The sequence below is a fragment of the Adiantum capillus-veneris genome, chromosome 10, assembly GCF_014529385.1.
Source record: "Adiantum capillus-veneris isolate H3 chromosome 10, ASM1452938v2, whole genome shotgun sequence".
Taxonomy (NCBI): Eukaryota; Viridiplantae; Streptophyta; class Polypodiopsida; order Polypodiales; family Pteridaceae; genus Adiantum; species Adiantum capillus-veneris.
Genome location: NC_140940.1, coordinates 69,169,957 through 69,189,847, shown reverse-complemented (window position 1 = coordinate 69,189,847; position 19,891 = coordinate 69,169,957). Strand labels below are relative to the sequence as shown.

General features: G+C 44.7%; 1 protein-coding gene across 2 annotated transcripts in view; it reads left to right on the top strand.

Annotated features, from left to right (window-relative positions):
* Positions 1-4,239: 4,239 nt before the first annotated feature.
* Positions 4,240-19,891, top strand: part of LOC147449022 (putative LRR receptor-like serine/threonine-protein kinase MEE39) — a 151,993-nt gene continuing 136,341 nt past the window's right edge. The window contains exons 1-2 of one of the 2 annotated variants that reach the window (XM_086521394.1): positions 4,240-4,676; positions 5,522-6,056. In XM_086521394.1, coding sequence (XP_086377520.1) covers positions 4,460-4,676; positions 5,522-6,056 — 752 coding nt within the window. In that variant the 5' untranslated portion in view covers positions 4,240-4,459. The remainder of the gene's footprint in view (positions 4,677-5,521; positions 6,057-19,891) is intronic. The other variant, XM_086521393.1, reaches the window with a different exon arrangement.

Genomic DNA, 19,891 nt, shown 5'->3' with positions numbered 1-19,891 from the left:
CTTCTTTGGGGAGCCATAGATGTTGCTTGCAGGTTTTAGGTATATCTTCAGAGCCAACTCTTCTCTTTAGCTTAACTTTTTACAAAAAACCCTGGAGAGGGTCGTTATCACCAACTTCTTGTGTGTCCTCTCTGCTGTCAATCTTCAATGTTTCTCGTGAGGCACTAGTCACTGGCTGATGAGAAGTTTTTACTGCTTTAATTACAACAAGCATGGCCAACATCTGATCATGCTCTACCATCTTAATACTCACATCACCGCCTTCCTCTATAGTTTTCATGCTTACATTACCAAAATCATGATGCACTTGATGGGAGCCAACATCCACTCCTTTCATTCATTGAATCCAATTGACCACCCTTCTCAGTCGAAGGGTTCTCATTTTTAGCCTTTCCCTTATCTTTGGTGTCATGCACGCTACCCATCTCATGGCAGGGCTTTGAGAGGCCTAAAACAATTTTGATTACAAGCTATATAAGCATGCCATGTATGCTATATGATAAGTTTAATATGCTAGCTATTTATGTGGCTTAACATACCATGAATGATAACCATGATAGTTAGCATTCCATGAATGCTAACTATCATCCTCTATATGTTAAATAGCATACAAAGTGTGCTAGTTAGCATATAATTGAATATGTTGTATTGCTAGATCATATCCAAGTTAGTATAACTTTATGCCAACTTGAATACCCTGTATGCTAGCAAGCATACCAGTTTGCTAATTAGCATACCCGGTATGCTAACTAGCATACCCAAAATGCTGACTTGCAGTCCTAGTGTACTAACTAGCCAAACGAGTATGCTAACTAGCATACCCACAGGGCTAACTTGCAGTCCCAGTGTACTAACTAGGAAACCCATTATGCTAACTAGACAACCCATTATGCTAACTAGCATATCAAGTATGCTAAGAAGCATACCAAGTATACTAGGTAGCATAACCAATTTGCTAATTAGCATCACAACATGCTAACTAGCAGATTCAGTGCACTATCTAACCATCCCAATATGCTAATTAGCATATCCAAAATACTAACTAGCATATCCAATATGTTAGTTAGCATACCCAATATGCTAACTAGCATACCCTTATGCTTACTAGCATATCCAATGTACTAGTTAACCAGCTCAATATGTTAACTAGCATATCAAGTATGCTAGGTAGCATACCCAGTTTGCTAATAATCATACCCAATATGCTAACTAGCATACCCTCGTGCTTACTAGCATATCCAATGTACTAGTTAACGAGCCCAATATGCTAACTAGCATATCAAGTATGCTAGGTAGCATACCCAATTTGCTAATAATCACAATATGCTAGATAGCATACCCTTATGCTTACTAGCATATCCAATGTACTTGTTAACCAACCCAATATGCTAACTAGCATATCAAGTATGCTAGATAGCATACCCAGTTTGCTAATAATCATACCCAATATGCTAACTAGTAGATCAATGCACTATCTAACCAGCCTAGTATGCTAATTAGCACACCTAATATTCTAACAAGCGGATGTAATGCATTAACTAGACAACCCAGTATGGTGATAGCAAACCCAATATGCTAGTTTGTACTAGCTAGACAACCCAATATGCTAATTAGCATACCTAGTATGCTAGGTATGCTAGCTTATAATTGATTATCTGACCAACTTTTGGTGTGATTGGATGTCTTTGCATTGCAAGGTTGCACAACCATTCAATAGGTATGCTTCTCTTGCAAGTGGGAGCCCTACATTTAGTCCCAAGGGAGCATGTAGTAGCAAAGCATAGAAGGCGATAGTTATGCTCACAAGGTAGCTTGACCATTGCAAGAATTAGTTGTACTTCAAGGGGCAGACCACAACCAATACACATGTTTGTTCCAACGATGTCTTGTACCTCTCTATCCTTCATAAAGCTAGAAAGGGCTAGATTAATGAGGGAAGTCTGGAAAAATAAACCCTGTAGCTTAGACTCCATGATCAGAAGATCAAGTTGACTTTCAAAGGTTTTTACTTTGGATTTTGCAATGTCCATCTCATCCAACAAAACAAAGAAAAAAAGAGCATGGTTAGTACATGAGTTACCTAAGCACATGTACCAAACAAAAGTGCAACATATGAAAATTATGGACACTTACCAATTGACATGTTAAATCTATGTCACTATCAATGGGCTCGTCTTCACTATGAGGAAACCCCAAAGACTCTATGGTGTCTTTCATTGTGTCTATTGTGACTTCAAGCTCCATCTTTTGTTGTGCATCCGCATCATTACTTTGCAATAGAGTTTGCAACTCCTTCTCAGCTACTTGCAACCTTTGTCTCATGCCCGTGACAATTGGAGTGACCTTTGCATTTTTGGCATTCAAAGCCCTTGCAAACTCCAGGACCTCTTGCACATTTTATCATAATGTACTTGTGTTTTCAAATGAAGGATAGTTGCCTTCAGGTGTTGCCACTTCTCCGACCCACAAAATGAAGAAGTTTCCATCCCCTTTCGAATATTTTGATAAGACAAAGGTGTGGCCTTGGTAGTGCTTGTACCTACGAAGACCACGTTCTCCTCTTAGATTTCAACAGACTCATCCTCAATTTTTAAATCTGGAAACAGGAGATTGTGTACTCTCCGCTTGATAACATGGCCCTCACAATAGCGCTTCTCTCGAATATCCTACCAGTACTGCACAACAAACTCGACGTAATTGAACCTAATGGCTGCCCCATTTGCAATCATGACAGGGCTGAATTCTTTTAAGAAACCCTTTGCAAATGCAGAGCAGTTTCCATGTTGGCTCGACCCTTATGGTATACATTGTAGTGCATGCCGGTGCATATGGTGTTGCATTTCATGTGGTACTATCTAGGATCCTTTGCTTATTTGAACACACTGAACCATTCGGCATCAATGACCTACTCCCACTAGTAAATACCATTTTGGGATCTAAACCCTCCATGGAAATGCCATAAGCACCATTGAACTCTGACAAAGTTGTATAGAATTTGTCCTGCATGGGGATCATGACCTTTGGAGCTTTCCATCGGCCTGTGCACATCAAACACAAATCTGCTCAACTATATTGTATCTAGCAAAGGATTGAAAATACTTTAAAAAAGCTTTGGGCACATTCCCTAAAATGTAATAGTTAGCATAGATAATTTGCTTGTTAGAATAATAAATATGCTGACAATTGGTATCTACTTGCACTTAGAAAGACAAGGAGAAAACCTGCTCCTTTTCCAACAAGGGCGATTTCATGAAGGTTCTTGTGGTACTAAAGCCGAAAAGTAGAAGTGAAAACACATAGAACATGCACAAGGAGAAGGAGAGAGAGAGAGAGAGAGAGAGAGAGAGAGAGAGAGAGAGAGAGAGAGAGAGAGAGAGAGAGAGAGAGAGAGAGAGAGAGAGAGAGAGAGAGAGAGAGAGATCCTCCTCCTCCTCCTTAGACACCATCACCTCTGTCGTGACCTACAATGACAAAAGCAAGGGTGAGAATTCCATGCCCGCTCCCTGCCCTAAACCCAGGCTAATTGGGTAGCATCTTAACGCATCACATGTTCACTTTTTGGCATGTCTGCTTCCCCTCCTTACAATGCAAGGTCCTTCCCATGGGTCATCACCTAGAAAAAGTGAACATGGTTTAAGAGGTCAACCATTATAGCAAAGCCATGTGCAACCCATGCCAATAATAGTCCCCTCCTCCTGTTACTTGCAACTGTGCCTTGCTCCTACTTGCACGGATGCCTCCATGCATAACCTTAGCGGGGGGAGTGGAGTAGGACCCCGCATGGCGGCCCCCTTCACCTTCCCTCTAGTCTTATCACCCGCCATTGACCTTGGCATTCAAGCTCTAGCCATGGCTTGCACGTGCTAAGGACCGACTGTCAACAATCCTCCTCTACAGGCAATCCCAAGGGGGAGTGAGGTGATATTGAATGGGCGCTCCATTCTACCGTCGAGGCATGCGTCTAGTCGTCATCCCAGACACCTACCCAAATGATGCCCGTCAGACGTGGCATGCTTAGTCATCCATGCGCATCCATTGTGGCATGCCCTATCACTCCCTAGCACCTCGCCTTGCCGAGTTTTACGTTTGTCAATGGGCAACCTCGGCCCCCGCCCCACCAAGCCCCCCTCCACGTGGTCGGTCTTGCTTTCCCCGCCCGACTTGCACACGCTCAATGCCATCAAAATGACTTGTCACCATCGCGAATGGCATATGGGCAGGACTCAGGGTTGACAATCAGCTGAATACAAATCAAAACGATGTCGACGCACGTTGGCAAAAGGGGGGGACAGAGAGAGAGAGAGAGAGAGAGAGAGAGAGAGCGCGACTCAGTTCTGAGGAGGGTTGACAATTAGCTGAATACAAATCAAAACGATGTCGACGCACGTTGGCAACAGGCAGAAGAAGAGAGAGAGAGAGAGAGAGAGAGAGAGCCTACTTATGGAGACGATGAGGGGCGATGCGCCCTCCACTTCACTGCAGCCCCTTTTGTGTGGGCTTGCAAAAGAAGAAACCAGCGCATACATCCCCTCAATCAATCAAGTTACATTTGTTGATGTGTGGAGCGCTCATGGCTCTCAATTGTTTGTGCCTTTCTAATCAATGCATTCTCTTTGCTTCTGCCTTCAGCTTGGTGGTTTTGTTGATTATGATGTCTCCAACAGCAGCCCAACCAGGTGAACAACCCCCCCCCCCCCCCCCCCCCCCCCCCCCCCCCCCCCACCCCCCCCCCCCCCCACACACACACACACAAACACTTCTTCCTCGTCGCGCAAGCGCGCACACTCACAAATCAATGGAAACCATTCACTTTTTCTGTGCACATGGCACACGATTAATTCATGTCCTGAATCGGTAGATGCCTGCATGCCATGCAGATGGTTTCAAGTTTACTCAGAAGGCCAATATGTCAACTCTCTTTCATAAGGGCTACTGGCTTGATAATGGCAGGACTTTGCAGGCATGCAAAACCAAAAGACGTAGGAGGCCTTCAAAAAAGACTTTTCAAAACAACTTCCTTAATTGAAAGTGAACGCATTCCTAAGAGAAGAGAATCTGTTTTAGCTACAGCAAAAACGTCTCTTTTGAATAAATACACTCTAATCAAAACCATTAACAGCCTTTAAAAAGATACTAGAATATGTAATGCACCTCTCCATCGCCATTCATTGTGCCGAGGCCGATATTAGTGTAGCCTTTTTGTGCTATGAAGGTGTTTGAATCATGTAAGGCTTTCTATGATCGTGCCTAATGTCAGGAGTTAAGGTGCATTGTCGGTGCTTGCAAGTCCTCAGAGGTCAATACCTATTGTAAAGAAAGCTGTGATGAAATGTGTTTAAAAGGTTTAAGATGCATCAACAGATTGATTTTGGTTGCATGTGCAAACATAGTGCCAACCTCAGATAGCCAAAGAGGAGACGAGAAGCATCTTGGTGTGTGTGTAAAAGGCTTATTTGCTGTCCCATTGCATGTTATACATGTGGCTGACGTGTGTTAATTTTTAACGAATCGGCAACACCAGGGTTTATAAGCATAGACTGTGGGGGCTCAGAGAAACTCAGTTATGCGAATCTATCGTGGGTTACGGATGACGGATACATAACAACAGGGAAGACAGCGAGAGTAAAAGATTCCGTTGTTCGGATTACCAGCGAGACTGTGAGGTATTTTCCAGAGAAAATTCCAAAGAATTGCTATGAGCTAAGCCCTGTACAAGAAGGACGAGGCTACATAATTAGAGCATACTTTCACTATGGGAATTTCGACAACAAGGACAATATGGCTCAGTTTTCCCTTATAGTGGATGCTACAGTGATGGTTAACCCAGTGCTTGGTGACAGTTATTATGAAATGTATGTGGCTGCAAAGAGTGATACTATTAGTGTCTGCCTTGCTCGGGATGTGTCCTCTTTGACTGGTGACCCTTTTATCTCCACCCTTGAGCTTCGAACTTTACCTCTCGGTACCACATATGACACTGTCGCATTGTCACAAGGCTATGGCCTATATAATGTCCACAGTGTCGATTTTGGTACAAATTACAGTTATTTCCTCAGGTATTCACTTTTTTTTCCAAAGATAATGGAATTTCTTTTGTCTGTTTACTAAACTTGTGTTGTGTGGGAGTGTGTGTGTCTGTGGTTGTGTGGGGTGTGTCGAAGGGATCACAGAGAGAGAGAGAGAGAGAGAGAGAGAGAGAGAGAGAGAGAGAGAGAGAGAGAGAGGTGGTTTATAGTTTATAATAATGTCCTTTGGAGGCCAAACTTGACCTATAGGTTAGATCAATACATCCTTGCTTGTGCGTTCCACTTCAAGGGTGTGCCATACTTGACACATGAAACAGAAAGAAAACTGAACTATGCTTCAAGGCTCTAAGCTCTTGAACAATGTGAGCCATGAGATTACAAGGGGGTAAATATTACCATCCTCATACGTGAGAGAGACAACACGTCATGCTCATTTCTTTTTTTTTTTTTGTTTTTAGGGGGGGGGGGGGGGGGGGGGTTGTGTGTGTGTGTGTGTGTGTGTGGTGATGACATCTCGAATAATTGCTTTCCCTCCTCTATAGGCTGCCCAGTTCCATTCTTTCTGGCCTTTCTCACTTTCATCAATTTTGTGGATACTCTTGATTGGAGTGGTGTGAGCTCATTTGCATTTCACACTGAGGTCGCTTTCAATGATCTAGTCGTTGGATTTAGGGTTGCAGGGATTGCACACATGACTTGGAAAAGATGAAGAAGCTCAAGGCACACAATAGAGAGTGTATTGCTTAGTGTGAAAATAGAAAGATACGTTAGCTCTAGAGTGATGGGAGTATATATAATGCACGGGGAAAAAAACTCCTAGTGAGGGTTCACGTGTTCTGGTGGTTCTAAGTGTGTTCACACTCATCACTACCACATATATAGTAAAAAATCTCCCATGGGAGTGATGCGGTGAACGAGTGCTGTCACAGTGTGTATAGGGAAGTGCTGTGCCCCAAGGACATAATCAATCCATAAAGGGAAGCAAGCCCAAAGCTTTGCGGAAAGCTTTGAACTTCTCACGAGGCAATGCTTTTGTGAACAGATTTACAAGGTTTTCCTTTGTTGGCACATAAGCCAAGATGATCTCTCATGCTGAGAGTTTCTTCCTGACATGGTGATAATGCACCTCAATGTGCATTGTGCGAGCATGAAAGATTGGGTTTCTTTCAACTTGTCAAGTGCAACGGAATTGAAGTGGTGAAGATCTAAACTTTACACTTCCACAAATCTTTACTTCTTTCCTTGCTTTCATAATTGCTACTTAGCATGAGAGATGGTTCCTTTTATTTCCGTGAAGAGAGGGAATGAGAGAGAGGTAGAGATGTGCACGCAGAGAGAGAGAGAGAGAGAGAGAGAGAGAGAGAGAGAGAGAGAGAGAGAGAGAGAGAGAGAGAGAGAATGAAATGATATATTAACGTCTTCAAAAGGCCAAAATGACCTATGAGACCATCAGATACAAAATGGTGAATCTAATACAATGTCTGAAGTACAAGTACAAAAAGTACTGAATGTAAAAAATGAAAACTGAAAATGAAGTGTGAAATGTGGAATGTGAAATGTGAAAATGTAGAATAGGCCCTCAATGACAATCTGGGTGTCGTGCTAGAATGCCTCTGATCCTCTGTTGGAGTCTCCATCGATGGAGTGTGCTCCTGTGTCTCGGTCGTGGTCGTCTCGATCTCCCGAGCTCAGTCGCCCTGCCAATGAGGGTGCCTCTGGTATGAATGCAGGTACAACCCTGTGCTGGTGGTTGGTCTCCTGGCTCCCTCGATCCAAAGAAGTCTGTGATCTGTCTCTGTGACTGTCGTACTCCATGTCTCCTCAGCAGACTATCTCTATGTCGGTGTAGCTCAAGTAGATATAAGCCAAGGCATCTCTGATCCTTATACCTCGTGACTCTATCTAGGGGTCCAAAACCCTCCCTGAATAAGCAATGGAAGCGCCCTCGTATCTTATAATACACAGTGCAGTGGCATATGTAGTGTAGCTCTGTCTCAGGCTCTCTATCGCATAGTTGGCATATCCTAGACTCCGGTGGTATCCCTCTGAATCTACCCGTCTCAATCTCCAGCTGGTGTGAGGATGTGCGAATCTGACCAATAGCACATCGCAGACCATGAGACAAATGAGTGTCCATGTAGCTCGGACGAGTCACAAACCCATCTCCCGAAATTTGGAGAAGATGCTCTTTGTAGAAAGCCATCTTTGTGCCCAACTCCTGCATCGGCTCTACCCATGTCCTCCTGGTGTCCAACTGTATAAGATCTTGACGAATGAGTCTAGTGATCTCCGTCTGTGTGACTGGAAGGGAGGGTGCATCCAGGGAATATTGAAAAGGAGGCAATCTATCCATGTTGAGACCATGCCTCTGAAACCATGAGGTCATCTGCACATACCAACATGATGCGTCTCCCTGCATCGCTAATTGTCTAGAGGACTCAAGAACCAATCTAGTATATCTGCCTCTATGTGTATCCCATAGACTGTGCATAAAGGACACTGATCTGATAGGAGCCTCAATCTCTATAGGAGGGGCGGATACCTCTGCTCGAATAATCGCATGCGGTACGGAGGCCTTGGCTCTAATCATCCGGGATATCATAAATACCAAGGGTCTCTCCATGTTCCTCCAACTGTCATGAGTCACAGATGGTCCCCAAACCTGGACCCCATAAAGCATAGCTGAAGCAACCAAAGTGTCAAAGAGCCATAGCTTTGTTCGTGGTTCTTGAAACTGAACCTGCGAACACATCCTCTCTAGCCCTCCCAATGCCGCATAGGCTCCGGACAGTCTAGTCTTTGCTGCTCTCCTCAGAGTAAACCTCGGTCCCGTGAATACTACCCCCAGATATGTATATTCATCTGTGTACTCCACAGTGTCCTGACCATATACGAGTGTAGGTGCCGATCTCTTGACCCACTGTGGTGTGGTGTTAAACACCATAACCTTGGTTCTACCAAGGTTCACAAACAGTTTACTATCCTCTGCAAAGTTGTGCAATGCATCCAACTGTCTCTGCATGCCGTCTAGCGACTCTGATATCAACACAATATCATCAGCATATAATAATAAAGGGATCCATGTCCCTGCTAGCTGAGCGCCTCTGTCACCCTCTCTGTCAATGTAGTCAGAGACCTCATCTACATACATACCAAAAAGTGTAGGGGACAAAGGACACCCCTGTTTCACTCCAATAGTGGAATGAACAATGTCAGAAATCCCCTCAAGAGTGCGTACCTGGCCAGTCACTGAGCCGTATAAAGCCATGATCCCCCATATGATCTCTGTGGGTACTCCCAACTTCAGTAGCCTGTGCATCAATCTGGCCCTCGGCACCGTGTCAAATGCTTTGCGGAAGTCCACAAAGCAACAATACATCCGTCTCCCATGTGCCCGACCCTCCTCAATAATGGCTCTGAGTGTAAGAATATGGTCCAAAGTGGAGAAACCCCTCCTGAATCGAGCCTGTCCTGCTGCTCGTATGCCCTCATTTTCTGCCCATTTACTCAGTTGCTGTTCAAGAATGGATGCATACAACCGTGCCAATGTGTGCCCTATCATAATAGTACGGTAGTTCCCTGGCACCGTGGGGTTCCCTGCCTTGAAGAGAGGTACAATAGTAGATAATCTCCAGGACTCGGGTAGTCCCTCACACATGACACGGTTAAACAACCGCGCAAGAACCTCTGACAGTAAATCTCCTAGTCCTCATCCTGTCAATGGCGTTCTTCACCATCTCAGTGGTAAAGAAGGTACTAGTGGCTGGACATGGCTCTAGAGGGTCTGGTAATGGTGGTTGCCCAGGTACTGTATATAATGATGCTGCATACTGACCCCAAATCTCGGGAGAAGTAATCTCTGGAGGAGGTGAGTGCTCATGGAAGAGCACCAGGCCTCACCTGAATCTCGACTCAAAAAGAGCTGATACAAATCACGTTCCATCTGGGCTAAAAAGGCCCGCTTCTTCCGTCGTACTAAAAGCCGAAGGGCAATCCGAGACTATCTATATGTAATGACTCCAAGTATAAGCTCGCTCTGAATTTGAACTCTCATCTCTCTGCACTCCTCATCATACCGACTATTCTGAGGCATGTTCTCAGAACGTCTTCTCTGATCTGGTTGAGTGTGTGGGTATGCCTCTGTTGCTGCCCCATGCAAGATCTCCGTCAATAGATTGGTGATCTCCTCCACGGTATATACAGGCTCGGCTGCCCACATCTGTCTGGAAATCTCCTCCACATAAACTGAGTTCATCTCTGGTGTAAAAGTATACCGTGTGTGTGCAATCCTCCATGGTGTCTGAGAGGCACTATACTGGAAAGAGACTGAAAAAGTTAGGAGAGCATGGTCCATTGCTACTCCAACAGGTCTAGTACCCACACTGAGATCCTGAATATTAGAGATGAAGCTCGGTGAAGTCATGACATAGTCCACTGTACTGGCCCCATGTCTGTGTGGAAAGCATGTGAATCCCCCAGACGAAGGAAAAATCTCTAGATCATTAAGTATGGCCAAACCATGCGTAGTCGTCATCTCCATGAGACATCTCCCATACTCTGTGTGCTCTCTATCCTGTGAGTGTCTGTCAAGCCCCATCTCCGATATATCCATCTCTCTAAGCATCTCCTCCGAGGTATCATAAAATACCGTTTGGAGTTGGCCGTCCTAGCATTAAAGTCTCCCAAGAGAATGATATCTCCATCTCTAGAGAACTCCGATATGTCATCATCAAGTATAGAGAAAGGGGATTGCCCTCTAGGTGAGGTATAGACTGATGTGCTAAGGGGAAAGTAACATATAGCAATGTATAAGAATCTGCGTGTCTCAGCTCTCAGTCTCGCCCACATGTATCTCGCCTGGTCATCTCTCTGGACAATTTGTAATAGCGGCTGCAACTCCTCCTTGAATAAGACTGCTACCCCTCCTGAACCTCGACTCCCATGCTGGGATCTAGCGTCTGGCCGACAAGCTGTCTCCCATAAATAACCAGTCACACTTGGCATCAACTGTTCAGATTTCTGATGTGTCTCTGAGTAAAAGACAATGTCTCTATCTCTGAAGATATCCTCAAAGGCACCCACATCCAACCTATATGATCCATTACAATTCCATGCCGCCATTCGGAGTGTGGTCCCATATGTCTCCCACCGTCATGTTGTGCGTCTTTCCAAAACCACTACTTTCCCTCCTCTATAAAAGGCAATTTTTCCCTTCTCCCTTGCTGCCTTAATCTCTGGCATCAACTCTTGCATATGTGCTATTTGTGCTAAAGTAAGGTCATCCCCCATAAATATTCCAGTTTTCTTAAGTGCTGGTCTCTTCTTCAGGAATTCCTTCCTTGTTTCCAAAGTCGGGAAACGCAAAATAAGTGCTCTCTCTTTGACGTTTCCCTTCTCATCCACTCCCTTCTTTCCTACTCTCCAAGCACCTGTGTGCATAGGTTCCGGGATGCCCATGCGCTGCAAGAGTTCCTTCACTTCGTCTTCTACATTTTCGGTGTCTTTGATACCAGTAATACGCACATGGAGGGCTCTAGTCCTCCTCTTTTGTTCCTTCTCAATGGTCATATTGATGATGGTAGAAGTCTGTGCGGCTTCTGGCATCCGGGCCTTCCCTTTCTTTGCACCTTCAATCCATTTTTCTGCTTCGTCAACTTTCTCCTGTGTTTTAAAAAGGCACTCCGCCCATGAGGAAGCCTCTTTCGAGTTTTGTTCTTCCCCTTCGCGCAGAGTTTTCACCTGCTCCTTAATTTCTTTGAGCTCCTTTAACATCGAGGGCTAATTTCCCCCCTCCGTTTTGGGCATAATTTTGCAAGCTGCAAGCTCCCCTTTAAGCTCTTCAATCACTGCATCTTTTTCCTTCATGCACTTTTCCACATTGGTTTTCCAAGATTCAAAGCTTATGATTGCCTCATCCAACTTTTTCTGCATAATACATTCCATTACATTCACTTCTGCCCGCATTAGAGCCTGCATCTCCCCTTTCACAGAAAGATACATCTCATCATGCTTAGCAAGCATCACTTTATCCAATTCTTTCCTCATATCTGTATACATAGAATTCTTATAACTCTCTGCGTTTGCGTACATCTCTTTCCTGATGTCATTTCTCATAAAGCTGAGCTCTGATTTAATCATCACTTGAACCCTCTCCATCATTAAATCATCTTGGACTCTGACGGTTTTCCCTGCCCGCAGAGAGCTTGGCGAGAGTATACTATCTCTGTTCCTCCGCTTGAATGTCGCTTTCATTTTTTGTGGGGTGGTGAAGCCACTTGCATCACCATCCTCGGCCGGTTGGTCCATCCGAGAGAGAACAACAAAGCGAGCATTGAGTCAAGGCCCTCACCAGCAGAGGTCTCGCCTTCGCCCTGGTTGGCCTCGCTCTCGTCACCAAGCCCCCGCCCTCGTCCTGGCTGACTGCTCTCGTCCTCGCCCTCGCCCTGGCTGGCTGGTCGCGTTCTCGCCCTCGCCCTCGCCCTGGCTGGTCTCTGCCCTCACTCTTGCCCTGGCTGGCTGCCTTCGCCCTGGCTAACTCGTCCTGGCTGGCTCGTCGTCGCCCTTGGCTCTTCTCGCCCTCGCCCTCGACACAGGACTAGGATCTCGCCCTCGACCAGGAGCTCGCCCTCGACGCAGGACCAACAGCTTGCCCTCGACCAGGAGCTCGCCTAGGACCTCCAGCTTGCCCTCGACCAGCAGCTCGCCCAGAACCAGCAGCATGCCAGGAGCTCGCCCAAGACCGGCAGCTCGCCCTCGACCTCGACCAGGAAGGGGGGAGAGAGAGAGAGAGAGAGAGAGAGAGAGAGAGAGAGAGAGAGAGAGAGAGAGAGAGAGAGAGAGAGAGAGAGAGAGAGAGAGAGAGAGAGAGAGAGAGACTCGCTGGGGTCCGAACCAACCCTCTCATGAACCCCCCACTGTTGCTGATGTGGTATTTGCTTTTGATTGCGTAAATGGAAGGGCCACTCATGCAATACTTCAAGTGCAGACTCTACTGACTCGAATGGGGATGTTGCTGCGGTAACTGTTCTAGATGAAGCACCTCTGAGGCTGATTTGATGCACCCTTGGATTCATCTTGATGAGAGGTTGTCGATGGCCATCAAGGGGTAGATCTTGGGCTGATTTGCGCTCCCGATGTGAGAGGAAACAAGGGCTGAAAGCTGGCTACAAAAATGCAGATCTGGCTGCAAAAATGCAGTCAATCTATGGCGTAAAGTAGGGACTGAAAATGCCGATGATGGACATCAATGGGAGCACTCGATGCGGTGAGGGAATGGTCGAGAAGAGGTTCAATGGGCTGCTGAAGTACTGGGCTGCAGCCGAGAGGTAGCTTACCAGATCCACCACGATTCCGTCGAGAAAATGCGCTGAAAATTGAAAATGCTGGGCTGAATGGCTCCGGTGTCTGATGCCACGTGAAGGGAAGCAGAACGCCAGGCTGCTAGTCGGCAAAACGCTAGGCTGGTCTTTTGGTGCTGGCTCATCTGTTGCAAAACACTGGGTAATGTGCTTCTTTTATAGGGAATTTGAGATTTCAGGTCGGGTGTGCCGAGTCAAGAAAATGTGTGCACATGAAAGTCTTTTGATAATAACTCGTCGTTGTGTGACCCATTGGATGAGCGGACTGGACCGACACGTTTCTCTAACTTAGACCTACATGCTCGTCATGTCAGATGCCCAACATCTGTCAAAACGCTTGTACAATCCATTAATTCAAGAGGGTTCCAAAACTGAAGAACCTAATCTAATGGACTCGTCCGAACAAGTAGGTCCTAAGAATTGGCTCACAAAATTGCCGGTACTAATCCTCCTAGGATTCTAGACACTCGTATCTAGAGATAGGTGGAAAATTGGGTCTGGGAGTCGATGAAACATGTTCACATGGCACACAGAGCCATGTGAACGTGACATCTCCTCCTGCTCAAGGTGAGGTACGGGTACGGAACGCCATGCATGCCATAAGATAGTCTCGAATGAATGGCCTTATAGATGATATCCTCCACGGCTACTTTTGATGTGGAAATGTCCAAAATACAGGGATTGTGATGATACATCTACTCGCAAACATTGGACTATCTCTTGGATCAACGATTTTCTTGTTGGCTACCGACCAGCCTTTGCTGTCCCAACTCGGATAGTGTGAATCAAAGGCAAAGAGGATGGATGCTTGTAGAGCGAATGGCTGCATATGCAAACACTGATGTCCACGAAGGTTACTGGCCAGCCTATGCTGCCCCTACGCGGGAAGATTGGCAAGAGCAATGCCGAATGGGAGATGAAGATGGGTATGTCCTTTGGAATGCCCACAAACAATGGCAAGTTCTCTGTTTGATGTCTCACGAAACTACCAAATAATTCCTCAAAGATAGAGGTTCCTCTTGGGGCTTCGATTAGATTGCCGTATGATGGAAGTTCTAGATGGATCCTTGTCTTTGCAACGGATGTGGCTGCACATGTGGGCTCACGATGTCTGCAAACTCCAACGGTGGTTGCCTCGGATTGAAACCCTAGGGCTCTGGATTGATGGCTACCGATTGCCAAAAAGATGCAGATGACGTGGACCCGATGTGCTGCTAATGATGTGTACAGATCGATGGCGATGCAATGCCTCTTTTGGAATGATGAAATTCTCCAAGCAGATGGGAGAGATGGTTGTGCAAACAATGCCAAGACTCCAAAGCTCATAGGCTGATTTGGATGGCGTCGTCATTTGTCGTCATAGGCCGCTAACAAATCCTGATACTCTCAATCAACATCTTTATGTTTCCAATGCATGTCTTCAATGATGTGATCTGTCATGTTGAAGAATTCATGACTTCAAATATCCATGCTAGGATTTCTTTATGTCGAGGTGGTCAAGCGCTCACACCAAGTCAACTACCCTCTCGTAGGCGCACCACAACTATAACCCCGGTATACAGTGTTTGCATTTCCTACGCTCGAGGCGCACGGTCCTACGTGCAATGGCAAGTCATGCAGTTCCGTGCGTGAGAGAAGCGTCCTTGGGTGAAACGCTACAACACACACTCAAACGCTGGAGAGAGAAAGAATTTCAAAGATTAGCAGATTAGTGCAAATTCACAAAGCTCTCTTACCAATGTCAGGTGCAGCGGAATTGAAATGGTGAAGATCTAGATTTTACACTTCCACAAATCTTTACTTCTTTCCTTTGAGAGATGGTTCCTTTATTTCCCTGAAGAGAGGGAATGAGAGAGAGAGGTAGAGATGTGCAAAGGGAGAGAACTAGAGAGAAAAGGAGAATGACACCCGATGGGGTCCCAACTGACCCTCTCAAGGCCCCGCAACAGCGTTGCCGATGTGGATTTTCTTTTGATTGCATAAATGGAAGGGCCACACATGCAATACCTCAAGTGCAGACTCTATTGACTCGAATGAGGATGTCGTCGCGGTAACTCTTCAAGGTGAAGCACCTTTGGGGCTGATTTAATGCACCTTTGGATCCATCTCGATGAGGGGTTGCTGATGGCCACCAAGGGGTAGATCTGGGGCTGATTTTCGCTCCCTATGTGAGAGGAAAAAAGGGATGAAAGCTGGCTGCAAAAAGGCAGGTCTGGTTGCAAAAACGCAGCCAATCTGTCGCGTAAAGCAGGGTTGAAAATGCAGATGATAATGGAGCCGATGATGGAGAGCAATGGGAGCACTCGATGCAGCGAGGGAATGGCTGAGAAGAGGCTCAATGGGCTGCCGAAGTACTGGGCTGCAGCCGAGAGGTAGCAAATTCAATACAATTCCGTCGAGGAAATGAGCTTAAATTTAAAATGTTGGGCTGAATGGATGCTCCGGTTGATGGCGTGCGAAGGGAAGCAACACGCCAGGCTGCTGGTCGGCAAAACGCTAGGCTAATCTTCTGGTGCTGGTTCATCTGTTGCAAAACGTTGGTAATGTGCTTCTTTTATAGGGAATTTGAGGTGCCAACTCAGGTGTGCCAAGTCCGTGAAATGTGCGCTCATGGGAGTCTTCTGGTGAGAACTCTTTGTTCTGTGATCCATTTGATGAATGGACTGGATTGACTTGTTGCTCTAACATAGACCTACATGCTCGTCATGTCAGATGCCCATTGAAGTGTAATAACATCTGTCAAAACGCTTGTACAATCCATTATGCAAGAGGGTTCTAAAACTGGAAAACCTAAGCTAATGGACTCGTCCGGACATGTAGGTCCTGAGAATAGGCTCACAAAATTGCTGGTACTAATCCTCTTAGGATTCTAGACACTCATATCTAGGGATAGGTAGAAAATTGGCTCTGGGAGTAGATGAAGCATGTCCACGTGGCACACAGAGCCATGTGCACATGACACAATTGTTAATGTGCTTTGATTGTCAGTGTAGATGATGTTGGCAGTATAGTTTTTTTATACGCCAAACATACTGCATACACATGTAGGTATGAAAGTATGAAAAGAGTATGATTCAGACCCATAGAAATACCATACATTCGATTTCATACACCATAAACGAAAAAGGGGTTAGGCCTTGATGCACTATGTTCCCCCTAGCAATACGTCTCGCCCCTTTGCCCCAAACTCCCAAGTTCTCAGGAGTTAGCAGTCTCTCTTTTTGTGTGCAGGTTCTCTTCAGAAATGTAGAAGTTTACAGAGCATGAAAAGTTGTAGAAAAATAACAGCCCGTGTATAGAAAGTGGTTCGCTTAATAAATCGCTTGCCAATTGGGCCTTCTAGGAAAAATTTTGTGGGCGCCCAAAATTTTAAGGCTGGAATATGATATCCAATCATACTCCAAACATACCCTGACATTTGCATGGCCAAACATACGCGTATGAAAAAAACTATGGTTGGTAGTGTTTTGTCCAACACCCAAATCATCCATAAGGCGTCTGAGCCATACACATTCAACCGTAGTTGTGAAGACTGCCCTGTACTCAGCTTCACAGTTGGAAGTGGCTACAATAGGTTGCTTCTTGCTCAATCATGATATGCATGAACTGCCGAGCACGAAACAAAAACCACTTGTGGATCATAACAACCGGCCCAATCTGAGCGCGAAAAAGCATGTAAATCTGGCGGCAAGGATCCCCCCCTTGGGATAAAACAACCCAAGATGTAAAGTACCGCTCAAGTAGCGAAAGATCCTTTTAACAGCTTGCCAATGCTTAGACCTTGGACTATGCATAAATCTGCTGACCCGTGAGACTGCAAAGTGAACATCCGGCCTTTTATTTCATACATAAAGAAGGCATTCAATAGCAATTTGATAAGAAGTGAAACTAACAAGATCTCCAGCATCATGAAGACTCAATTTCAAACCTGTTTTCATTGGAGCAACAATAGGTTTGCAGTCCTCAAGTCCAAAACTTACATAGTAATGTTTCTATGTATCTTGCTTGACACAAAGCAATACCTCCATCACACTGCTTAAACTGCATGCCCAAGTAACGATGCAAAAAGCTTGAAGTCTTTCATCTTGAAAGTGGCATTCAATTTAGCTTTGAATTTTGCAATTGTGCGTCTAATCAACAAATCATCTACATACAAAACTACAATGAGAAATACATCACCTTCATGTTTGACATACATAGTGCTTTCAGTTGGACTGTTACGAAAGTGTTGTTCGACCAAATGAGTGTCAACTTTCTCACACCAAGCACGAAGAGACTGCTTCAACCCATACAAAGCTTTCTTACATTTGTACACTTTATTTTCTTGTCCTTTCTTGACAAAACCCTAAGGCCACGTTACATATACTTCCTCAAATATATCACGATTCAAGAAAGCAGTAATTTTGTGTGATTGATGTACATTCCATCCGAAATGAGCTGCCAACGCACGCAGAAAACGAATAGTAGTCATATGACAAGTGGGAGCAAAAGTCTCGTCAGGTCATTGCCTTTCTGCTATGCATAACCTTTTGCAACAAGTCTAGCCTTGTATCGATCAATCTCACCATCTAGCTTGTAAACCCACTTCGTTACCAATGGCCTTTTTGCCAGGAGGCAAATCACATAAAGTCCACGTTTCATTCTTTGTAAGTACATTAAATTCTGATTGCATTGTAGCCATCCAATTTTCTGAATTCTGTGCTTCAATAAAAGAAAGAGGTTCCTCCTCATCACACAAACTAGAACAACCAAAGCATAACAATATGACGCATAGGATGTATGTCGAGAACTTGAGTGAGTACGACTAGACATAAGTGCATCCATTCTATCGCGCAAAGTATGCACCAGCCATTTTGGCATACCCCTAGCCTCTTCATTCTTAGCTCTTTCCACATCAAGTACATGATGTACATATGCATTAGTAATTTGCTGATCCGTAACATTTTCAGATACCTCCATAGTTTGTACATTTCCCTCATTGGACCTTACATTCAAGTTTCCACCATTAAAGAGAGACAACAAGGTGTCATAAATGTCATGTGAGCTTATATTACTATCTCTGGTACATGATAATGAAGGTTGAACATAATCTTTCACAAATATAACATCTCGTGAAACCAAAGATACGTTTTGTTTGTGGATGGTATAACATGTAATCTTTTCTTTCATGAGTGTAAAAAAAAAAAACATTTGACAACCTTATCATCCAATTTTCTGCGTTGCGTTTGTGGCACCAAAGCATAAGCTAAATAACTAGAAATGCGCATGTGCATTGTGATCAATAGATGGCTTCTTATCATGCCATGCTTCACAAGGAGTCATAGACTACAAGGCTTTGGTAGGACACTTGTTAAGTACATAAGTAGCACACATGATAGCCTCAAGCCAAAACGAATGTGGTAAAGCTTGACTCTTGACTGTACATCGTGCCATCTCCGTAAGCGACTTGTTGTTTCTTTCAACAACACCATTTTGCTGAGATATATAGGGCACTATACATTGGTGTTTATCCCACGACTAGCTAGAAATGTATTAGATTCATGCGACGTATACTCCCCCTTTCGATTTGAACAGAGGGTGTCCATAGTACATATAGAGACATTTTCAATCATTACCAGAAATTGCTTGAATCACATGAACACTTCCGACTTAGCTTTAAGCAGATACACCCATGCATGCCCAGAGTAGTCATCAATGAAAGTCACAAAGTGCAGGTAATTATCCAAGGATGACGTTTGCATAGGCTCACAAACATCCTTATGCACAAGTTGCAACCTGCATATAGCCCTTACTGAACCATCCCTTGGAAACTTAGAATGCTGTATCTTACGCAAAATACAACTTTCACAAACATTCTTAGAAGGTGCTTCAAGAGGCGGCAAAGAAGTGACCATATCAGATTTTTGCAAACACAGCAAACTGACAAAATTTAGATGCCCAAAACGTGCATGCCAAAGTTTCACATTTGAAACACCCCCACGACACAAAATGCTAGAAGGAACAATTTTATCACCAAAACTGAGAACATTAATTGTGTATTTTTCATCTACAAATTTGACAACAAGACCCAAGTCTTGCAAGTGCAGATACAAAAAAAAGTTTTTTGCTGATCCCCGGTACATAAAGTGCATCAACAAGTGCAAAAGAACTGCCATTCCTAGCAGTTAGCACAATCTTTCAAACTCCCTTGGCCAGATAAGAGACATTATTGGCACAAGTGACCGTATTGCGGTGAGGGACAACCTCGAAAGAGGCAAACAAGTCACGATGCGAAGTAATGTGCTTTGTAGCACTAGTACAAAGTACCAAACATGTGATTTTGCAGCAACTGACATACATGCATCATGCATCATGGATAGAAGGATCATAAGTACACTCTACACCAAATGCCCGTTGTATATCTACATCAAGAACACAATCTCCATTATACCAGCTTCATCCAAAATTGATTGAATATCCCGTGCAAAGAGTTGGTTCTCCTATAAAAGGCATCATTATTAGCCTTGC